This window comes from Oncorhynchus kisutch, linkage group LG9 (assembly GCF_002021735.2).
Source record: "Oncorhynchus kisutch isolate 150728-3 linkage group LG9, Okis_V2, whole genome shotgun sequence".
NCBI lineage: Eukaryota > Metazoa > Chordata > Actinopteri > Salmoniformes > Salmonidae > Oncorhynchus > Oncorhynchus kisutch.
This window is the reverse complement of record NC_034182.2, coordinates 39366333-39387696: the sequence shown is the minus strand read 5'-3', so window position 1 is coordinate 39387696 and position 21364 is coordinate 39366333. Positions and strand designations below refer to the sequence as shown.

General features: G+C 47.6%; 1 protein-coding gene across 1 annotated transcript in view; it reads left to right on the top strand.

The window, feature by feature from the left end:
- Positions 1-21364, top strand: part of arap2 (ArfGAP with RhoGAP domain, ankyrin repeat and PH domain 2) — a 260125-nt gene that overhangs the window by 15766 nt on the left and 222995 nt on the right. The window contains exons 3-6 of the mRNA XM_031831383.1: positions 2625-2710; positions 12772-12848; positions 13945-14009; positions 18394-18795. Of these exons, the coding sequence (XP_031687243.1) occupies positions 2625-2710; positions 12772-12848; positions 13945-14009; positions 18394-18795 (630 nt within the window). The remainder of the gene's footprint in view (positions 1-2624; positions 2711-12771; positions 12849-13944; positions 14010-18393; positions 18796-21364) is intronic.

Here is a 21364-nt window from a genome sequence, read left to right as displayed (position 1 = left end):
GATGAGTACAACCCCAAGAACACCATCCCAACCTTGAAGCATGGAGGTGGAAATTCTTTGGGGATGCTTTTCTGCAAAGGGGACAGGACGACTGCACCGTATTGAGGGGAGGATAGATGGGGCCATGTATCGCGAGATCTTGGCCAACAACCTCCTTCCCTCAGTAAGAGCATTGAAGATGGGTCGTGGCTGGGTCTTCCAGCATGACAACGACCCGACAACGACCCGAAACACACAGCCAGGGCAACTAAGGAGTAGCTCCGTAAGAAGCATCTCAAGGTCCTGGAGTGGCCTAGCCAGTCTCCAGACCTGAACCCAATAGCAAATCTTTGGAGAAAGCTGAAAGTCCATATTGCCCAGTGAAAGCCCAGAAATGTGAAGGATCTGGAGAAGGTCTGTATAGAGGAGTGGGCCAAAATCCCTGCTGCAGTGTGTGCAAACCTGGTCAAAAACTACAGGAAATGTATGATCTCTGTAATTGCAAACGAAGGTTTCTGTACCAAATATTAAGTTCTGCTTTTGTGATGTATCAAATACTTATGTCATGCAATAAAATGAAAATTAATTTCTTAAAAATCATACAATGTGATTTTCTGGAGTTTTGTTTTAGATTCCGTCTCTCACAGTTGAAGTGTACCTATGATACAAATGACAGACCTCTACATGCTTTGTATGTAGGAAAACCTGCAAAATCGGCAGTGTATCACATACTTGTTTTCCCCACTGTAGGTAAACAAAGTGTAAGTTCACACAAGGTACATAACATTAGCTAACGCGCCAGCCATCTAACATTAGCTAGTCAAACAACAATGAACAGTGCTGGGAGCTAACCAACCATGTTCAATGTTAGCTAGCTAACATTAGGCTCTAACTAGAACAGCAAACAGCTCTGGGAAACAAATAATATCAGCTAGGTAGGGAGCCAGCCAGCTAAAGTTAGCTTGAAATGAAACCACTTTCTGTCAAAATTTGAAAATGTGTAATATCTGAAAATGTACGTTAGTCTAGCGTTAGCTAGCTATCTTACCTATATACAGTGAGGGAAACAAGTATTTGTTCCCCTGCTGGTTTTGTACGTTTCCCACTGACAAAGAAATGATCTGTCTATAATTGTAATGGTGGGTTTATTTGAACAGTGTGAGACAGAATAACAACAAAAAAATCCAGAAAAACGCATGTCAATAATGTTATAAAATTATTTGCATTTTAATGAGGGAAATAAGTATTTCACCCCTCTGCAAAAAAATGACTTAATACTTGGTGGCAAAACCCTTGTCACAAAGGTCAGACGTTTCTTGTAGTTGGCCACCAGGTTTGCACACATCTCAGGAGGGATTTTGTCCCACTCCTCTTTGCAGATCTTCTCCAAGTCATTAAGGTTTCGAGGCTGACGTTTGGCAACTCGAACCTTCAGCTCCCTCCACAGATTTTCTGGGATTACTGTCTGGAGACTGGCTAGGCCACTCCAGGATCTTAATGTGCTTATTCTAGAGCCACTCCTTTGTTGCCTTGGCCGTGTGTTTTGGGTCATTGTCATGCTGGAATACCCATCCACGACCCATTTTCAATGCCCTGGCTAAGGGAAGGAGGTTCTCACCCAAGATTTGACGGTACATAGCCCCGTCTATCGTCCCTTTGATGCGGTGAAGTTGTCCTGTCCCCATAGCAGAAAAACACCCCCAAAGCATAATGTTTCCACCTCCATGTTTGACGGGGTTCTTGGGGTCATAGGCAGCATTCCTCCTCCTCCAAACACGGCGAGTTGAGTTGATGCCAAAGAGCTCCATTTTGGTCTCATCTGACCACAACACTTTCACCCAGTTGTCCTCTGAATCATTCAGATGCTCATTGGCAAACTTCAGACAGGCATGTATATGTGCTTTCTTGAGCAGTGGGACCTTGCGGGCGCTGCAGGATTTCAGTCCTTCACAGCGTAGTGTTACCAATTGTTTTCTTGGTGACTATGGTCCCAGCTGATCATTTCTTTGTCAGTGGGCAAACGTACAAAATCAGCAGGGGATCTACCTGTCAGGAATGCGATGCCACATTTGCCTTTAGTTTGAAGGTAAAATCCGGAGACAGGTGTTTCTTCCATCCCTTTTAGCTGTCATACTCTAATTCCACTGATTTCAAAACTCGATCCTCTAGAAAGTAGAGAGCCACACTTATGCAGCTCCACTACACAATACATTTTTTTTTAAAGGCACGTTCGACAGGATTACCAACACAGACTGACGAGCTTCTATGGCAGACCAATCCGAACTCTTCTCTCTGTCCAGCCCACTCATTATCTCAGCCAATCATGGCTAGTGGGACGGTTGCTAGCTTTTTCTGTCACTTAACCAACAAGGCTCGTAAATGTTACAATTTCATTCGTATTTACAGATGACTTGTTATTAAGACACATGAAAGTTCACATGTACAAGAAGGCATTTCTAGCAAAAAAAACGCATTATGATAAAAAAACATTTTTTTTAAACTTTCAAACGTTTCCTGAATCTCGGGTCACATTTGGGGAACGTATCCTTTCTAGTGTTAACTCAAAGGCATATATATATATCCTGATCCCTTGTGTGTCAGACAGTGTTCTAATAAAGGTTATTCTCATTCTTTTCCCTCCTCAGGAGCTTGCCGCCGCTTACATCCACAACCGACCTTGAACACCTTCCCTGCGCCCAGGTTCCCGGCGGTGCTGACGGCAACCAGAAAGGTCTCCTAGCAACAAATCCTATTTTAGCTCTTCCTTTAATATTTTATATTATCGAGTCAGCAGGCCTAGTGTATATCCCGCTTCACTCTCCTAACTCCAGAAGGCACTACTATTGTGCCAGTGAGGCCTAGTGTATATCCCGCTTCACTCTCCTAACTCCAGAAGGCACTACTATTGTGCCAGTGAGGCCTAGTGTATATCCCGCTTCATTCTCCTAACTCCAGAAGGCACTACTATTGTGCCAGTGAGGCCTAGTGTATATCCCGCTTCACTCTCCTAACTCCAGAAGGCACTACTATTGTGCCAGTGAGGCCTACCTAGTGTATATCCCGCTTCACTCTCCTAACTCCAGAAGGCACTACTATTGTGCCAGTGAGGCCTAGTGTATATCCCGCTTCACTCTCCTAACTCCAGAAGGCACTACTATTGTGCCAGTGAGGCCTAGTGTATATCCCGCTTCACTCTCCTAACTCCAGAAGGCACTACTATTGTGCCAGTGAGGCCTAGTGTATATCCCGCTTCACTCTCCTAACTCCAGAAGGCACTACTATTGTGCCAGTGAGGCCTAGTGTATATCCCGCTTCACTCTCCTAACTACAGAAGGCACTACTATTGTGCCAGTGAGGCCTAGTGTATATCCCGCTTCACTCTCCTAACTCCAGAAGGCACTACTATTGTGCCAGTGAGGCCTAGTGTATATCCCGCTTCACTCTCCTAACTCCAGAAGGCACTACTATTGTGCCAGTGAGGCCTAGTGTATATCCCGCTTCACTCTCCTAACTCCAGCAGGCACTACTATTGTGCCAGTGAGGCCTAGTGTATATCCCGCTTCACTCTCCTAACTCCAGAAGGCACTACTATTGTGCCAGTGAGGCCTAGTGTATATCCCGCTTCACTCTCCTAACTCCAGAAGGCACTACTATTGTGCCAGTGAGGCCTAGTGTATATCCCGCTTCACTCTCCTAACTCCAGAAGGCACTACTATTGTGCCAGTGAGGCCTAGTGTATATCCCGCTTCACTCTCCTAACTCCAGAAGGCACTACTATTGTGCCAATGAGGCCTAGTGTATATCCCGCTTCACTCTCCTAACTCCAGCAGGCACTACTATTGTGCCAGTGAGGCCTAGTGTATATCCCGCTTCACTCTCCTAACTCCAGCAGGCACTACTATTGTGCCAGTGAGGCCTAGTGTATATCCCGCTTCACTCTCCTAACTCCAGAAGGCACTACTATTGTGCCAGTGAGGCCTAGTGTATATCCCGCTTCACTCTCCTAACTCCAGAAGGCACTACTATTGTGCCAGTGAGGCCTAGTGTATATCCCGCTTTACTCTCCTAACTCCAGAAGGCACTACTATTGTGCCAGTGAGGCCTAGTGTATATCCCGCTTCACTCTCCTAACTCCAGAAGGCACTACTATTGTGCCAGTGAGGCCTAGTGTATATCCCGCTTCACTCTCCTAACTCCAGAAGGCACTACTATTGTGCCAGTGAGGCCTAGTGTATATCCCGCTTCATTCTCCTAACTCCAGAAGGCACTACTATTGTGCCAGTGAGGCCTAGTGTATATCCCGCTTCACTCTCCTAACTCCAGAAGGCACTACTATTGTGCCAGTGAGGCCTACCTAGTGTATATCCCGCTTCACTCTCCTAACTCCAGAAGGCACTACTATTGTGCCAGTGAGGCCTAGTGTATATCCCGCTTCACTCTCCTAACTCCAGAAGGCACTACTATTGTGCCAGTGAGGTCTAGTGTATATCCCGCTTCACTCTCCTAACTCCAGAAGGCACTACTATTGTGCCAGTGAGGCCTAGTGTATATCCCGCTTCACTCTCCTAACTCCAGAAGGCACTACTATTGTGCCAGTGAGGCCTAGTGTATATCCCGCTTCACTCTCCTAACTACAGAAGGCACTACTATTGTGCCAGTGAGGCCTAGTGTATATCCCGCTTCACTCTCCTAACTCCAGAAGGCACTACTATTGTGCCAGTGAGGCCTAGTGTATATCCCGCTTCACTCTCCTAACTCCAGAAGGCACTACTATTGTGCCAGTGAGGCCTAGTGTATATCCCGCTTCACTCTCCTAACTCCAGCAGGCACTACTATTGTGCCAGTGAGGCCTAGTGTATATCCCGCTTCACTCTCCTAACTCCAGAAGGCACTACTATTGTGCCAGTGAGGCCTAGTGTATATCCGCTTCACTCTCCTAACTCCAGAAGGCACTACTATTGTGCCAGTGAGGCCTAGTGTATATCCCGCTTCACTCTCCTAACTCCAGAAGGCACTACTATTGTGCCAGTGAGGCCTAGTGTATATCCCGCTTCACTCTCCTAACTCCAGAAGGCACTACTATTGTGCCAATGAGGCCTAGTGTATATCCCGCTTCACTCTCCTAACTCCAGCAGGCACTACTATTGTGCCAGTGAGGCCTAGTGTATATCCCGCTTCACTCTCCTAACTCCAGCAGGCACTACTATTGTGCCAGTGAGGCCTAGTGTATATCCCGCTTCACTCTCCTAACTCCAGAAGGCACTACTATTGTGCCAGTGAGGCCTAGTGTATATCCCGCTTCACTCTCCTAACTCCAGAAGGCACTACTATTGTGCCAGTGAGGCCTAGTGTATATCCCGCTTTACTCTCCTAACTCCAGAAGGCACTACTATTGTGCCAGTGAGGCCTAGTGTATATCCCGCTTCACTCTCCTAACTCCAGAAGGCACTACTATTGTGCCAGTGAGGCCTAGTGTATATCCCGCTTCACTCTCCTAACTCCAGAAGGCACTACTATTGTGCCAGTGAGGCCTAGTGTATATCCCGCTTCACTCTCCTAACTCCAGAAGGCACTACTATTGTGCCAGTGAGGCCTAGTGTATATCCCGCTTCACTCTCCTAACTCCAGAAGGCACTACTATTGTGCCAGTGAGGCCTAGTGTATATCCCGCTTCACTCTCCTAACTCCAGCAGGCACTACTATTGTGCTAGTGAGGCCTAGTGTATATCCCGCTTCACTCTCCTAACTCCAGAAGGCACTACTATTGTGCCAGTGAGGCCTAGTGTATATCCCGCTTCACTCTCCTAACTCCAGAAGGCACTACTATTGTTTGCCCTGATGAAAAAAAGGGGGGGGGGGGGAGCGAGAGAGAGGGGAAAAGGGAGAGAGAAAGAGGGAGTGTGTTTTAGATTCATCACAGGGGGAACCAACTTCACGTTTTGAGGGTGCTTTTGTCTCTCATTTGCTCTCTCATCTTGCGTAGTGGTGCCAGTGAGGCCTAGTGTATATCCCGCTTCACTCTCCTAACTCCAGAAGGCACTACTATTGTGCCAGTGAGACCTAGTGTATATCCCGCTTCACTCTCCTAACTCCAGAAGGCACTACTATTGTGCCAGTGAGACCTAGTGTATATCCCGCTTCACTCTCCTAACTCCAGAAGGCACTACTATTGTGCCAGTGAGGCCTAGTGTATATCCCGCTCCACTCTCCTAACTCCAGAAGGCACTACTATTGTGCCAGTGAGGCCTAGTGTATATCCCGCTCCACTCTCCTAACTCCAGAAGGCACTACTATTGTGCCAGTGAGGCCTAGTGTATATCCCGCTTCACTCTCCTAACTCCAGAAGGCACTACTATTGTGCCAGTGAGGCCTAGTGTATATCCCGCTTCACTCTCCTAACTCCAGAAGGCACTACTATTGTGCCAGTGAGGCCTAGTGTATATCCCGCTTCACTCTCCTAACTCCAGAAGGCACTACTATTGTGCCAGTGAGGCCTAGTGTATATCCCGCTTCACTCTCCTAACTCCAGAAGGCACTACTATTGTGCCAGTGAGGCCTAGTGTATATCCCGCTTCACTCTCCTAACTCCAGAAGGCACTACTATTGTGCCAGTGAGGCCTAGTGTATATCCCGCTTCACTCTCCTAACTCCAGAAGGCACTACTATTGTGCCAGTGAGGCCTAGTGTATATCCCGCTTCACTCTCCTAACTCCAGCAGGCACTACTATTGTGCCAGTGAGGCCTAGTGTATATCCCGCTTCACTCTCCTAACTCCAGCAGGCACTACTATTGTGCCAGTGAGGCCTAGTGTATATCCCGCTTCACTCTCCTAACTCCAGAAGGCACTACTATTTTGCCAGTGAGGCCTAGTGTATATCCCGCTTCACTCTCCTAACTCCAGAAGGCACTACTATTGTGCCAGTGAGGCCTAGTGTATATCCCGCTTCACTCTCCTAACTCCAGAAGGCACTACTATTGTGCCAGTGAGGCCTAGTGTATATCCCGCTTCACTCTCCTAACTCCAGAAGGCACTACTATTGTGCCAGTGAGGCCTAGTGTATATCCCGCTTCACTCTCCTAACTCCAGCAGGCACTACTATTGTGCTAGTGAGGCCTAGTGTATATCCCGCTTCACTCTCCTAACTCCAGCAGGCACTACTATTGTGCCAGTGAGGCCTAGTGTATATCCCGCTTCACTCTCCTAACTCCAGAAGGCACTACTATTGTGCCAGTGAGGCCTAGTGTATATCCCGCTTCACTCTCCTAACTCCAGAAGGCACTACTATTGTGCCAGTGAGGCCTAGTGTATATCCCGCTTCACTCTCCTAACTCCAGAAGGCACTACTATTGTGCCAGTGAGGCCTAGTGTATATCCCGCTTCACTCTCCTAACTCCAGCAGGCACTACTATTGTGCCAGTGAGGCCTAGTGTATATCCCGCTTCACTCTCCTAACTCCAGAAGGCACTACTATTGTGCCAGTGAGGCCTAGTGTATATCCCGCTTCACTCTCCTAACTCCAGAAGGCACTACTATTGTGCCAGTGAGGCCTAGTGTATATCCCGCTTCACTCTCCTAACTCCAGAAGGCACTACTATTGTGCCAGTGAGGCCTAGTGTATATCCCGCTTCACTCTCCTAACTCCAGAAGGCACTACTATTTTGCCAGTGAGGCCTAGTGCATATCCCGCTTCACTCTCCTAACTCCAGAAGGCACTACTATTGTGCCAGTGAGGCCTAGTGTATATCCCGCTTCACTCTCCTAACTCCAGAAGGCACTACTATTGTGCCAGTGAGGCCTAGTGTATATCCCGCTTCACTCTCCTAACTCCAGAAGGCACTACTATTGTGCCAGTGAGGCCTAGTGTATATCCCGCTTCACTCTCCTAACTCCAGAAGGCACTACTATTGTGCCAGTGAGGCCTAGTGTATATCTCGCTTCACTCTCCTAACTCCAGAAGGCACTACTATTGTGCCAGTGAGGCCTAGTGTATATCCCGCTTCACTCTCCTAACTCCAGCAGGCACTACTATTGTGCCAGTGAGGCCTAGTGTATATCCCGCTTCACTCTCCTAACTCCAGAAGGCACTACTATTGTGCCAGTGAGGCCTAGTGTATATCCCGCTTCACTCTCCTAACTCCAGAAGGCACTACTATTGTGCCAGTGAGGCCTAGTGTATATCCCGCTTCACTCTCCTAACTCCAGAAGGCACTACTATTGTGCCAGTGAGGCCTAGTGTATATCCCGCTTCACTCTCCTAACTCCAGAAGGCACTACTATTGTGCCAGTGAGGCCTAGTGTATATCCCGCTTCACTCTCCTAACTCCAGAAGGCACTACTATTGTGCCAGTGAGGCCTAGTGTATATCCCGCTTCACTCTCCTAACTCCAGAAGGCACTACTATTGTGCCAGTGAGGCCTAGTGTATATCCCGCTTTACTCTCCTAACTCCAGAAGGCACTACTATTGTGCCAGTGAGGCCTAGTGTATATCCCGCTTCACTCTCCTAACTCCAGAAGGCACTACTATTGTGCCAGTGAGGCCTAGTGTATATCCCGCTTCACTCTCCTAACTCCAGCAGGCACTACTATTGTGCCAGTGAGGCCTAGTGTATATCCCGCTTTACTCTCCTAACTCCAGAAGGCACTACTATTGTGCCAGTGAGGCCTAGTGTATATCCCGCTTCACTCTCCTAACTCCAGAAGGCACTACTATTGTGCCAGTGAGGCCTAGTGTATATCCCGCTTCACTCTCCTAACTCCAGAAGGCACTACTATTGTGCCAGTGAGGCCTAGTGTATATCCCGCTTCACTCTCCTAACTCCAGAAGGCACTACTATTGTGCCAGTGAGGCCTAGTGTATATCCCGCTTCATTCTCCTAACTCCAGAAGGCACTACTATTGTGCCAGTGAGGCCTAGTGTATATCCCGCTTCACTCTCCTAACTCCAGAAGGCACTACTATTGTGCCAGTGAGGCCTAGTGTATATCCCGCTTCACTCTCCTAACTCCAGAAGGCACTACTATTGTGCCAGTGAGGCCTAGTGTATATCCCGCTTCACTCTCCTAACTCCAGCAGGCACTACTATTGTGCCAGTGAGGCCTAGTGTATATCCCGCTTCACTCTCCTAACTCCAGAAGTTTTTTTTTACTTTGTTGGCAAATTGACCTTTAATGATACATGCAATGTGTTGTGAGGTCTGTTTTGATGCCTCTCCTCTGTCTATGGTGGTTCCCATATCTGTTTAATGTGGATCTGACTCTATCTTTCCAAAAGTATATACAGTACATACAACCCCCCCCCCCTCTTTCTTCCTAGGTCCTACTTCCTACCTCTACTTTTCCTCCTCTATTCAATTTACTTGGTCTCTCTCTCCCTCTCTCGCTCTCTGTCTCTCTCTCTCCGTCTCTCTCTCTCGCCCCCCCAATAGATTGTGATAAACGACCCTACTGTCTCTCAGACACCAGACCTGTCCATAGAGATAAGGGTGTGATAGTGTGTTCCTCTTCAACATAGAAAGTGGATCTGTCTCTTTCCTTCCAACAGTAAATACAACTTCCCCCCCTCTTTCTTCCTAGTTCCTACCTCTACTTTTCCTCCTTTATTCGATTTACTTGGTTGCTCCCTGTCTCTCTCTCTTTCCCCCCTTTCTTTCTCCCCATTTTCTCTCTCTCTCCCCCCTTTTTTTTCTCTCGCTCCCCTTTCTCTCCCTTTCTGACTCTCTCTCGCTCCCCTTTCTCTCCATTTCTGACTCTCACTCTCTCTCTCGCTCCCCTTTCTCTCCACTTTCTTTCTCTCCCCTTTCTTTCTCTCTCCCCCTTTCTCTCCCTTTCTCTCTCCCATTTCTCTCTCTCTATCCCCCTTTCTCTCCCTTTCTCTCTCTCTCCCCCCTTTCTCTCTCTCTCCCCCCTTTCTCTCCCTTTCTCTCTCCCCCTATCTCTCCCTTTCTCTCCCTTTCTCTCCCTTTCTCTCTCTCTCTCTCTCTCTCTCTCTCTCTCTCTCCCCCCTTTCTCTCTCTCCCCCCCTTCTCTCTCTCTCTCTCTCTCCCCCCCTTTCTCTTTCTCTCTCAGCCCAATAGATCGTGATAAACGACCCTACTGTCTCTCAGACACCATACCTGTCCATAGAGATATGGGTGTGATTGTGTGTTCCTCTTCAACTTAGTAGGACCTGGTGGCTGTGTTTCTATCTCCCAGTGCCTTGTCTCGATGGCCTATCTAGTAGCTCGTATCTATGTATGTGTCTGGCTGTTTGTGTAGGTATGTGTGTGTCCGTCCGCCGGGGAATGTCTGCCGGCCCTTGCTGTCCCCAGGAGATGGGCGATGTTATTTGTCACTGTGACAGGTGGTGGCCCACACCGGGTCGCCCCGGGTCTATAGACTGATGGTGTCTGGGTGGTCTCATACTTCCTCCCCCTCTCCTCCCTCCTCGGCTGAGGTCCCTATTGGGCCTCACACAGGGCCAATGAACGTCCTTGGTTTGGCTAGTGTCTGTCTGGGAAAGGGAGAACAAGTTTTTTGCACTTTTGTAGAAGAGAGAGAGAGGAGGGAGAGGAGGAGGAGAGACGACAGGGAGGGAGAAGGAGGGGAGACAACAGGGATGGAGAAGAGAGGGAGAGAAGGAGGGGAGACGACAGGGAGGGAGAAGGAGGGGAGACGACAGGGAGGGAGATGGAGGGGAGATGACAGGGATGGAGAAGAGAGGGAGAGAAGGAGGGGAGACGACAGGGAGGGAGAAGGAGGGGAGACGACAGGGAGAGAAGGAGGGGAGACGACAGGGATGGAGAAGAGAGGGAGAGAAGGGGGGAGAGAAGAGAGGGAGAGAAGGAGGGGAGACGACAGGGAGGGAGAAGGAGGGGAGACGACGGGGCGGGAGAAGGAGGGGAGACGACAGGGAGGGAGAAGGAGGGGAGACGACAGGGAGGGAGAAGGAGGGGAGACGACAGGGATGGAGAAGAGAGGGAGAGAAGGAGGGGAGAGAAGAGAGGGAGAGAAGGAGGGGAGACGACAGGGAGGGAGAAGGAGGGGAGACGACGGGGCGGGAGAAGGAGGGGAGACGACAGGGATGGAGAAGGAGGGGAGACGACAGGGATGGAGAAGAGAGGGAGAGAAGGGGGGAGAGAAGAGAGGGAGAGAAGGAGGGGAGACGACAGGGAGGGAGAAGGAGGGGAGACGACGGGGCGGGAGAAGGAGGGGAGACGACAGGGATGGAGAAGGAGGGGAGACGACAGGGATGGAGAAGAGAGGGAGAGAAGGGGGGAGAGAAGAGAGGGAGAGAAGGAGGGGAGACGACAGGGAGGGAGAAGGAGGGAGACGACGGGGCGGGAGAAGGAGGGGAGACGACAGGGAGGGAGAAGAGAGGGAGAGAAGGGGGGAGAGAAGAGAGGGAGAGAAGGAGGGGAGACGACAGGGAGGGAGAAGGAGTGGAGACGACGGGGCGGGAGAAGGAGGGGAGACGACAGGGAGGGAGAAGGAGGGGAGACAACAGGGAGGGAGAAGGAGGGGAGACGACAGGGATGGAGAAGAGAGGGAGAGAAGGAGGGGAGAGAAGAGAGGGAGAGAAGGAGGGGAGACGACAGGGAGGGAGAAGGAGGGGAGACGACGGGGCGGGAGAAGGAGGGGAGACGACAGGGATGGAGAAGGAGGGGAGACGACAGGGATGGAGAAGAGAGGGAGAGAAGGAGGGGAGACGACGGGGCGGGAGAAGGAGGGGAGGGAGAAGGAGGGGAGACGACAGGGATGGAGAAGAGAGGGAGAGAAGGAGGGGAGACGACAGGGAGGGAGAAGGAGGGGAGACGACAGGGATGGAGAAGAGAGGGAGAGAAGGAGGGGAGACAACAGGGAGGGAGAAGGAGGGGAGACGACAGGGAGGGAGAAGGAGGGGAGACGACAGGGAGGGAGAAGGAGGGGAGACGACAGGGATGGAGAAGAGAGGGAGAGAAGGAGGGGAGACGACAGGGAGGGAGAAGGAGGGGAGACGACAGGGAGGGAGAAGGAGGGGAGACGACAGGGAGAGAAGGAGGGGAGACGACAGGGAGAGAAGGAGGGGAGACGACAGGGAGAGAAGGAGGGGAGACGACAGGGAGGGAGAAGGAGGGGAGACGACAGGGAGGGAGAAGGAGGGGAGACGACAGGGAGGGAGAAGGAGGGGAGACGACAGGGAGAGAAGGAGGGGAGACAACAGGGAGAGAAGGAGGGGAGACGACAGGGATGGAGAAGAGAGGGAGAGAAGGAGGGGAGACGACAGGGATGGAGAAGAGAGGGAGAGAAGGAGGGGAGACGACAGGGAGGGAGAAGGAGGGGAGACGACAGGGAGAGAAGGGGGGGAGACGACAGGGATGGAGAAGAGAGGGAGAGAGGGAGGGGAGAGAAGAGAGGGAGAGAAGGAGGGGAGACGACAGGGAGGGAGAAGGAGGGGAGACGACGGGGCGGGAGAAGGAGGGGAGACGACAGGGATGGAGAAGGAGGGGAGACGACAGGGATGGAGAAGAGAGGGAGGAGGAGGGGAGACGACAGGGAGGGAGAAGGAGGGGAGACGACTGGGCGGGAGAAGAGAGGGAGGAGGAGGGGAGACGACAGGGAGGAAGAAGAGAGGGAGGAGGAGGGGAGACGACAGGGATGGAGAAGAGAGAGGGAGAAGGTAGGAATATGCTTCAACATGTTACACAGAACTCTGAGGGGAGGATGCATTCAAGTGTTATGGTTATGTGGTGCAACAACAGTATGTAGACCTATACCATGAGCATTTGTCTGTGAGAACTAATGATGTTTTATGTGTGTCCTTCTCTGTACTCTAGCCCCACTGCAAAGAACGTTGTCTCCCATTGTTCCTTATGGAGAAACATTCCTATACAACAACCCAGAGAACATACTGGTAAGGTGAAATACTGAAGTTGTATATGAAACCAAATAGGTGCACTACTATTAAGCACTTAGACCTACAATTGTATAGATTACATTCAATATAAGAACATTATTTACAGCCAGGCAATGATAACAAGATCTCCAGAGAGATTCGGTCACGGGGAGCCTGATCAGAGCCTGGTTGGCCCCACCTGCGGCCCCACCCCACCTGTCATATCCTTCCTTCCTTTGGTCACGGGGAGCCTGATCAGAGCCTGGTTGGCCCCACCTGCGGCCCCACCCCACCTGTCATATCCTTCCTTCCTTTGGTCACGGGGAGCCTGATCAGAGCCTGGTTGACCCCACCTGCGGCCCCACCCCACCTGCGGCCCCACCCCACCTGCGGCCCCACCCCACCTGCGGCCCCACCCCACCTGTCATATCCTTCCTTCCTTTGGTCACGGGGAGCCTGATCAGAGCCTGGTTGACCCCACCTGCGGCCCCACCCCACCTGCGGCCCCACCCCACCTGCGGCCCCACCCCACCTGCGGCCCCACCCCACCTGCGGCCCCACCCCACCTGCGGCCCCACCCCACCTGCGGCCCCACCCCACCTGCGGCCCCACCCCACCTGCGGCCCCACCCCACCTGCGGCCCCACCCCACCTGCGGCCCCACCCCACCTGCGGCCCCACCCCACCTGCGGCCCCACCCCACCTGCGGCCCCACCCCACCTGTCCTTCCTTCCTTTGATATGTGTTTATTGGTACCCCTTTCACAGAGCACATATTCTCAGAATCTTGACATGTTCACTGTTTTGAGATTATGTGGAAGTAGCTAAGAAGCTAAGAGAGAAACTCACTATCCAGTTCTATTTTCTATATGTCTGCCCACACACATCCACTTCCCCCTGTCTCTTCTTTCACTGCAAATTGAGAGTAAACTTGAGCAAATTGAGAGTAAACTTGAGCAAATTGAGAGTTTCACTTTGGCCTCTGAGGTTAATAGAAATGTCACCTGCTAGCCTAGCCGCTAAGCTAACCTAGTCACTATGCTATCAGTCTAACAATGCCTGTTTTGAAAGTGCCCTTGTGTGACTTTATGACTAATCTGTGTTATTCTGTCTCAGGACCAGGGTACTAAAGAACTGTTCAAGAAAGAAATCAAAGAGAATGTCAAGCAGAAGAAGCCGAGGTGAGATGAGAGTCACTCCGATACACAATAGTTGCCCCTATAACAGTAAAGACTACCTTTGCTTAGGCCACAAATAGTCTAACAGTATTTCAAAAGAGGAAGGCGTTTAACTACTGAAATTGGTATGGTTGCTAAACCCTGCTTCAGTTGTCTGTACAGTATTGCAAAAACCAAAATTGTAATTACATTTTTACAAATGCGAAAGTATTACACAAATGTAACACAAATAGCATTTGTAAAAAGCTTTACACAAATATTGTTAATTGATAAATATTGATTGATTTGATATATATATATATATACACTGCTCAAAAAAATTAAGAGAGCACTTAAACAACACAATGTAACTCCAAGTCAATCACACTTCTGTGAAATCAAACTGTCCATGTAGGAAGCAACACTGATTGACAATAAATTTCACATGCTGTTGTGCAAATGGAATAGACAACAGGTGGAAATTATAGGCAATTTGCAAGACACCCCCAATAAAGGAGTGGTTCTGCAGGTGGCAACCACAGACCACTTCTCAGTTCCTATGCTTCCTGGCTGATGTTTTGGCCACTTTTGAATGCTGGCAGTGCTTTCACTCTAGTGGTAGCATGAGATGGAGTCTACAACCCACACAAGTGGCTCAGGTAGTGCAGCTCATCCAGGATGGGACATCAATGCGAGACAATGCTAGACTAATGCAAGACAATGCTAGACCTCATGTGGCTGGAGTGTGTCAGCAGTTCCTGCAAGAGGAAGGCATTGATGCTATGGACTGGCCCTCCAGACCTGAATCCAATTGAGCACATCTGGGACATCATGTCTCGCTCCATCCACCAACGCCACGTTGCACCACAGACTGTCCAGGAGTTGGCTTTAGTCCAGGTCTGGGAGGAGATCCATCAGGAGACCATCCGCCACCTCATCAGGAGCATGCCCAGGCGTTGTAGGGAGACCATACAGGCACGTGGAGGCCACACACACTACTGAGCCTCATTTTGACTTGTTTTAAGGACATTACATCAAAGTTGGATCAGCCTGTAGTGTGGTTTTCCACTTTAATTTTGAGTGTGACTCCAAATCCAGACCTCCATGGGTGGATAAATTTGATTTCCATTAATAATTTTTGTGTGATTTTGTTGTCAGCACATTCAACTATGTAAAGAAAAAAGTATTTAATAAGAATATTTCATCCATTCAGATCTAGGATGTGTTATTTTAGTGTTCCCTTTATTTTTTGAGCAGTGTATATATATATATATATATATATATATATATATAAAAACTCAGCAAAAAAATAAACGTCCTCTCACTGTCAACTCCGTTTATTTTCTGCAAACTTAATGTGTAAATATTTCAACAACTGAGACATAAACTGAACAAGTTCCACAGACAACAGATATGGGATAATGTGTCCCTGAACAAAGTGGGGGTCAAAATAAAAAGTAACAGTCAGTAGCTGGTGTGGCCACCAGCTGCAATAAGTACTACAGTGTATCTCCTCCTCATGGACTGCACCAGATTTGCATCAGTTCTTGCTGTGAGATGTTACCCCACTCTTCCACCATGCACCTGCAAGTTCTCTGACATTTCTGGGGGGAATGGTCCTCACCCTCCGATCCAACAGGTCCCAGACGTGCTCAATGGGATTGAGATCCGGGCTCTTCGTTGGCCATGGCAGAACACTGACATTCCTGTCGTGCAGGAAATCACGCACAGAATGAGCAGTATGGCTGGTGGCATTGTCATGCTGGAGAGTCATGTCAGGATGAGCCTGCAGGAAGGGTACCACATGAGGGAGGAGGATGTCTTCCCTGTAATGCACAGCGTTGAGATTGCGTGCAATGACAACAAGCTCAGTCCGATGATGCTGTGACACACCGCCCCAGACCATGACAGACCCATCACCTCCAAATCGATCCCACTCCAGAATACAGACCTCGGCGCAAAGCTCATTCCTTTGACGACAAACGCGAATCCGACCATCACCCCTGGTGAGACAAAACGATGACTCGTCAGTGAAAAGCACTTTTTGCCAGTCCTGTCTGGTCCAGCGATGGTGGGTTTGTGCCCATAGGCGGTGTTGTTGCCAGTGTTGTCTGGCGAGGACCTGCCTTACAACAGGCCTACAAGCCCTCAGTCCAGCCTCTCTCAGCCTATTGGGGACAGTCAGCACTGATGGAGGGATTGTGCGTTCCTGGTGTAACTCGGGCAGTTGTTGTTGCCATCCTGTACCTTTCCCACAGGTGTGATGTTCGGATGTACCGATCCTGTACAGGTTGTTACACGTGGTCTGAAAATGCGAGGATGATCAGCTGTCCATCCTGTCTCCCTGTAACACTGTCTTAGACGTCTCACAGCAATTTATTGCCCTTGCCATATCTGCAGTCCTCATGTCTCCTTGCAGCATGCCTATGGCACGTTGATGAGCAGGGACCTTGGGCATCTTTCTTTAGTGTCCTAAGTTTTCTTAACTGTGACCTTAATTGCCTACCGTCTGTAAGCTGTTAGTGTCTTAACGTCCGTTTCACAGGTGCATGTTCATTAATTGTTTATGGTTCATTGAAGAAGAAGCATGGGAAACAGTGTTTAAACCCTTTACAATGAAGATCTGCGTATTTTGATTTTTTACGAGTTATCTTTGAAAGACAAAGTTCTGAAATGGGACGTTCTTTTTTTTGCTGAGTTTAAAACTTCTTATGGCTGCAGGTGCAGTATTGAGTAGCTTGGATGTAAGGTGCCCAGAGGTGCCCAGAGTAAACGGCCTGCTCCTCAGTTCCAGTTCCTAATATATGCATATTATTATTAGTATTGGATAGAAAACACTCTGAAGTTTCTAGAACTGTTTGAATGATGTCTGTGAGTATACTGTAACAGAACTCATATGGCAGGCAGAAACCTGAGAAGAAATCCAAACAGGAAGTGGGAAATCTGAGGTTGGTCGATATTCAACCCAGCCCCTATTGAATACACAGTGGGTTATTGGTTATGTTGCACTTCCTAAGGCTTCCACTAGATGTCAACAGTCTTTAGAAACTTGAATGAGGCTTCTACTGTGATGTGGGGATTAGAGCTCTTTGGGTCAGTGGTCTGGCAGAGAGCCAGGTCCTGGTCAGGAGCATTTCACATGATAGCGACCTGCGTTCCATGGCTTTTCTACAGACAATGGAATTCTCCGGTTGGAACGTTATTGAAGATTTATGCTAAACACATCCTAAAGATTGATTCTATACTTAATATTTCTTCAACCTGTAATATAACTTTTTGAAGTTTTTGTCCCACGTTCGGCTGGACCTGCAAGAGCGTTTGGATTTGTGTACTAACAAAAGTATCTACTTGGACATAAATAATGGACATTATTGAAACAAATCAAACATTTATTGTGGAACTAGGATTCCTGGGAGTGCATTCTGATGAAGATCATCAAAGGTAAGGGAATATTTATAGTGTTATTTCTGATTTCTGTTGACTCCAACGTGGCGGATACATTTTTTTTCTGAGTGCCGTTCTCAGATTATTGTATGGTTTATTTTTTCCGAAGAGTTTAAAAAAAATCTGACACAGTGGTTGCATTAAGGAGAGGTATATCTATATTTCCATGTCTAACAATTGTATTTTCATCGACATTTATAATGAGTATTTCTGTAAAATGATGTGGCTCTCTGCAAAATCACCGGATGTTTTTGGAACTAGTGAACGCAACACGCCAATGTATACTGAGATTTTTTTTTGATAAATATGAACTTTATCAAACAAAACATACATGTATTGTGTAACATGAAGTCCTATGAGTGTCATCTGATGAAGATCATCAAAGTTTAGTGATGAATTTTTTCTCTATTTGTGCTTTTTGATACTCCTCTCTTTGGCTGGAAAAATGACTGTGTTTTTCTGTGAGTTGGTGGTGACCTAACATAATCGTTTGTGGTGCTTTCGCTGTAAAGCTTATTTGAAATCGGACACTGTGGTGGGATTAACAACAAGATTACCTTTAAAACGGTATAAGATACATGTATGTTTGAGGAATTTTAATTATGAGATTTCTGTTGTTTTGAATTTGGCGCCCTGCACTTTCACTGGCACGATCCCGCTGATTTTTTTTATGGAAAATCTACATAAGCGTACAGAGGTCCATTATCAGCAACCATTACTCCTGTGTTCCAATGGCACGTTGTGTGAGCTAATCCAAGTTTATCATTTTAAAATGATGTTAGCACAGCTGAAAACAGTTTTTTGATTAAAGAAGCAATAAATCTGGCCTTCTTTAGACTAGATGAGTTGAGTATCTGGAGCATCAGCATTTGTGGGTTCAATTACAGGCTCAAAATGATGACTGATATATATGTATTGTTTGATTGATATATTAAATTCAACTCAACGTCACCCTATCCCACAGAAAGAAGCATGGTAAGATCAAGGAGTCCAGGAACAAGACACAGGTCCCTCCACCTACTTCAACGGTCCACAACCTCTATGAAGATGACTACTCTATAGTGGAAGAGTGCACGACCAGTTGGGAACTATCCAATCATGCTTGGCCTAACGCTGCTATGGCGACCCCGGAGCCCCTCCTCTCCGGCTCCCTGCCCGGCCCCGCCCTCTCCCAGGTCGTTCCCATGACAATGGTGGTGTGTGACCTCTACTCGGAGCCCTTTGACACGCTGGGAGGTCTAGTGAAAAATACGTTACCCGTGTTACCCGCAGACCACGAGGATAATATCTCCCCTTACGCCTGCTTCTACGGGGCCCCTAAGACCAAACTCAAGATGGGGTGGCTGGACAAGCTCTCACCGCAAGGGTAAGACCACAGGATGAAATAGAACATCACATAGTAGTATTCTATTGTACTATTCTATTATGGTCTGCATTAGTTGAAGCTCAATGTTACATTGAAATCTACCGACCATCATATATGAGCCAATATCACACTAATGTCGATGAAATTCACAAATCAACTTGATTGGAGGTACACAACACACTCCTTGCCTATCGTCATGTGCCGTCCGGCTGTTACAGAGAACGACATACCGGATTTTTAACAGGGTCGTTAGCAATTGAGTTTTCTGCGTTTACCTAGCTCAAATTCTACATGTCGGATTAAAACTAAACTATAGCGTCCATTACAGTGACCTTTTGGATTTAAAACATTTTGTATTCAAATCGAATCAAATTGTATTTGTCACATGAGCACAACATTTGTAGACCTTGCCGTGAAATGCTTACTTACAAGCCCTTAACCAGCAATGCAGTTCAAGAAATAGAGTTTAGAAAATATTTACGAAATGAACTAAAGTGAAAACAAATAAGAAAATAAACAGTGACTAAGTTTGTAGGTGCAATCGTTTTTAGAATTTAATCGCTCTCACATGCACATTTCCGTTTCAACAATGTGCTACCTTTTTGTAGCATTTCTGACATCTTTTCAGCTGAATCTCAGAGCTCTAGCTGGGTCAACTCAGTTGTTCGGCAACAACACAGCTGCCACATCCTGCCAGTTGTAAGAAGTGGCTGAGAACAAATCTAGGCTACTGTAGCTAGCTAGCTGTATGGCGGTATTCCAGCTGAGGATAATAAATACAAAAATATTTTTGGATTAGCTAGCTAATGTTATCTAGCTAACGTTTCTTGTCCAAAGTCCAGCAGCTAGCACCTGTAGCTAGCTTTCAGCTGACTGGTGTTAGCTAGCTATCTAATTAGCTACCGAAAACAGGCAAAGGAAGGTAGCAAGCTATATATTTTTTTTAATGGAAGGTTTGTTACATAAATAACTTCAGCCACTAGCTAGTTAGAGCCAGATGAAAACAGCTGACAACAACAGCTCGACACAGAAGCTAGATAACGATAGCTAGCTCACGTCCAAATGCCAGTCCTACATTTTCCCACATAACATACCCAGCTAGCTACATCAGTTCAAAACCAACACCGGTGGTGTAGCACTAGGGGTGTGGGGGGAGGGGCTAATGCTCCTAATGGGGCTAATGCCCCTAATGGGGCTATATAAATGTGTAGGATTTACAAGCTGTATAAGGAACATGTAAGATGTGGCCCTAGTGTACGAGGGGGATCTTTTTGTTGTGTCTTTATGGCTGAGGTATATGACCTTCAAAGGTCATTAACTTATAACCATTAATTTTTTTTTATTTGATTTAAATTGGAATTGAGTCATATTTTACATTATAAATTGGATGGTTCGTGCCCTGAATGCTGATTGTCTGACCACGGGTATGACAAAGCATTTATTTTCTACTGCTCTAAATAGATTGGTAGCCAGTTTATTGTAGCAATAAGGCATCTCGGGGTTTTGTAGTATATGGCCAATATACCACGGCTAAGGGCTGTGTCCAGGCACTCCGTGTTGCGTCGTGCTAAGAATTGCCCTTAGTCGTTGTATATTGGCCATATACCACACCCCTTCGTGCCTTATTATTTAAATGTAAGAATTTCACAATGAATTGAATTATTCACCTTTTGAAAACTACAGAAAATTACTTTTGACTATCCATGGTAAATTCTAGCATACTGTAATAGTTCATTCAAAACTGTTTTGAGCTGTTAGCCACCAGACCAGTGTTTAAACCAGCAACCCTTGCAGTTATACAAGCACACCATCTGTGCCATTAATGCCCAGACCTTTTGGCAGAGGTCAAAGGTTACACTAACACCGCCTGTGCCATTAATGCCCAGACCTTTTGGCAGAGGTCAAAGGTTACACTAACACCGCCTGTGCCATTAATGCCCAGACCTTTTGGCAGAGATCAAAGGTTACACTAACACCACCTGTGCCATTAATGCCCAGACCTTTTGGCAGAGGTCAAAGGTTTCACTAACACTGTGGCAGACATGGTGTGTTGTTACATCTATCGGCTTCAAAAAAGCTGAAAGTACAATATTTTGGGTTATTTATAATATATTTCAGAGCGCTTTAGATGATAGAATAAATATCTACACTATAACGTTGCTTGTTTTGTCACATAAACTGAAATTAGGCGAACTATTAGAATTTTAGCAACCAGGAAATGGAGGAGCGATTTTCTGCATAATGTACCTTTTTTAAACACCCAGGCGTTGTAAGATCTGGTATGCGTCTGCAATGTAGTCGTGCAGGAACTCGACCAAGGTTCTACCCAGAATCCTTAAGTGGGTTAACAGAGCTTCTTGTTTCTGTTCTCATCCTCTTCTGTTTAGGTGTGAGAAACCAAACCTTATTTTAGTTTTCACAACCTCAGAGCTAGCCAGCGGTTGCTTTACTTTATATTTGTATTTCTCTGCTTGTTTATGCTTTCATAGTTCCTCTTACAAAAAAAAATCTGTCACTTCCCTTTTTTTGTTTTTGTGCCCTTCTTCTGAAACCACATGATTAGCATAGA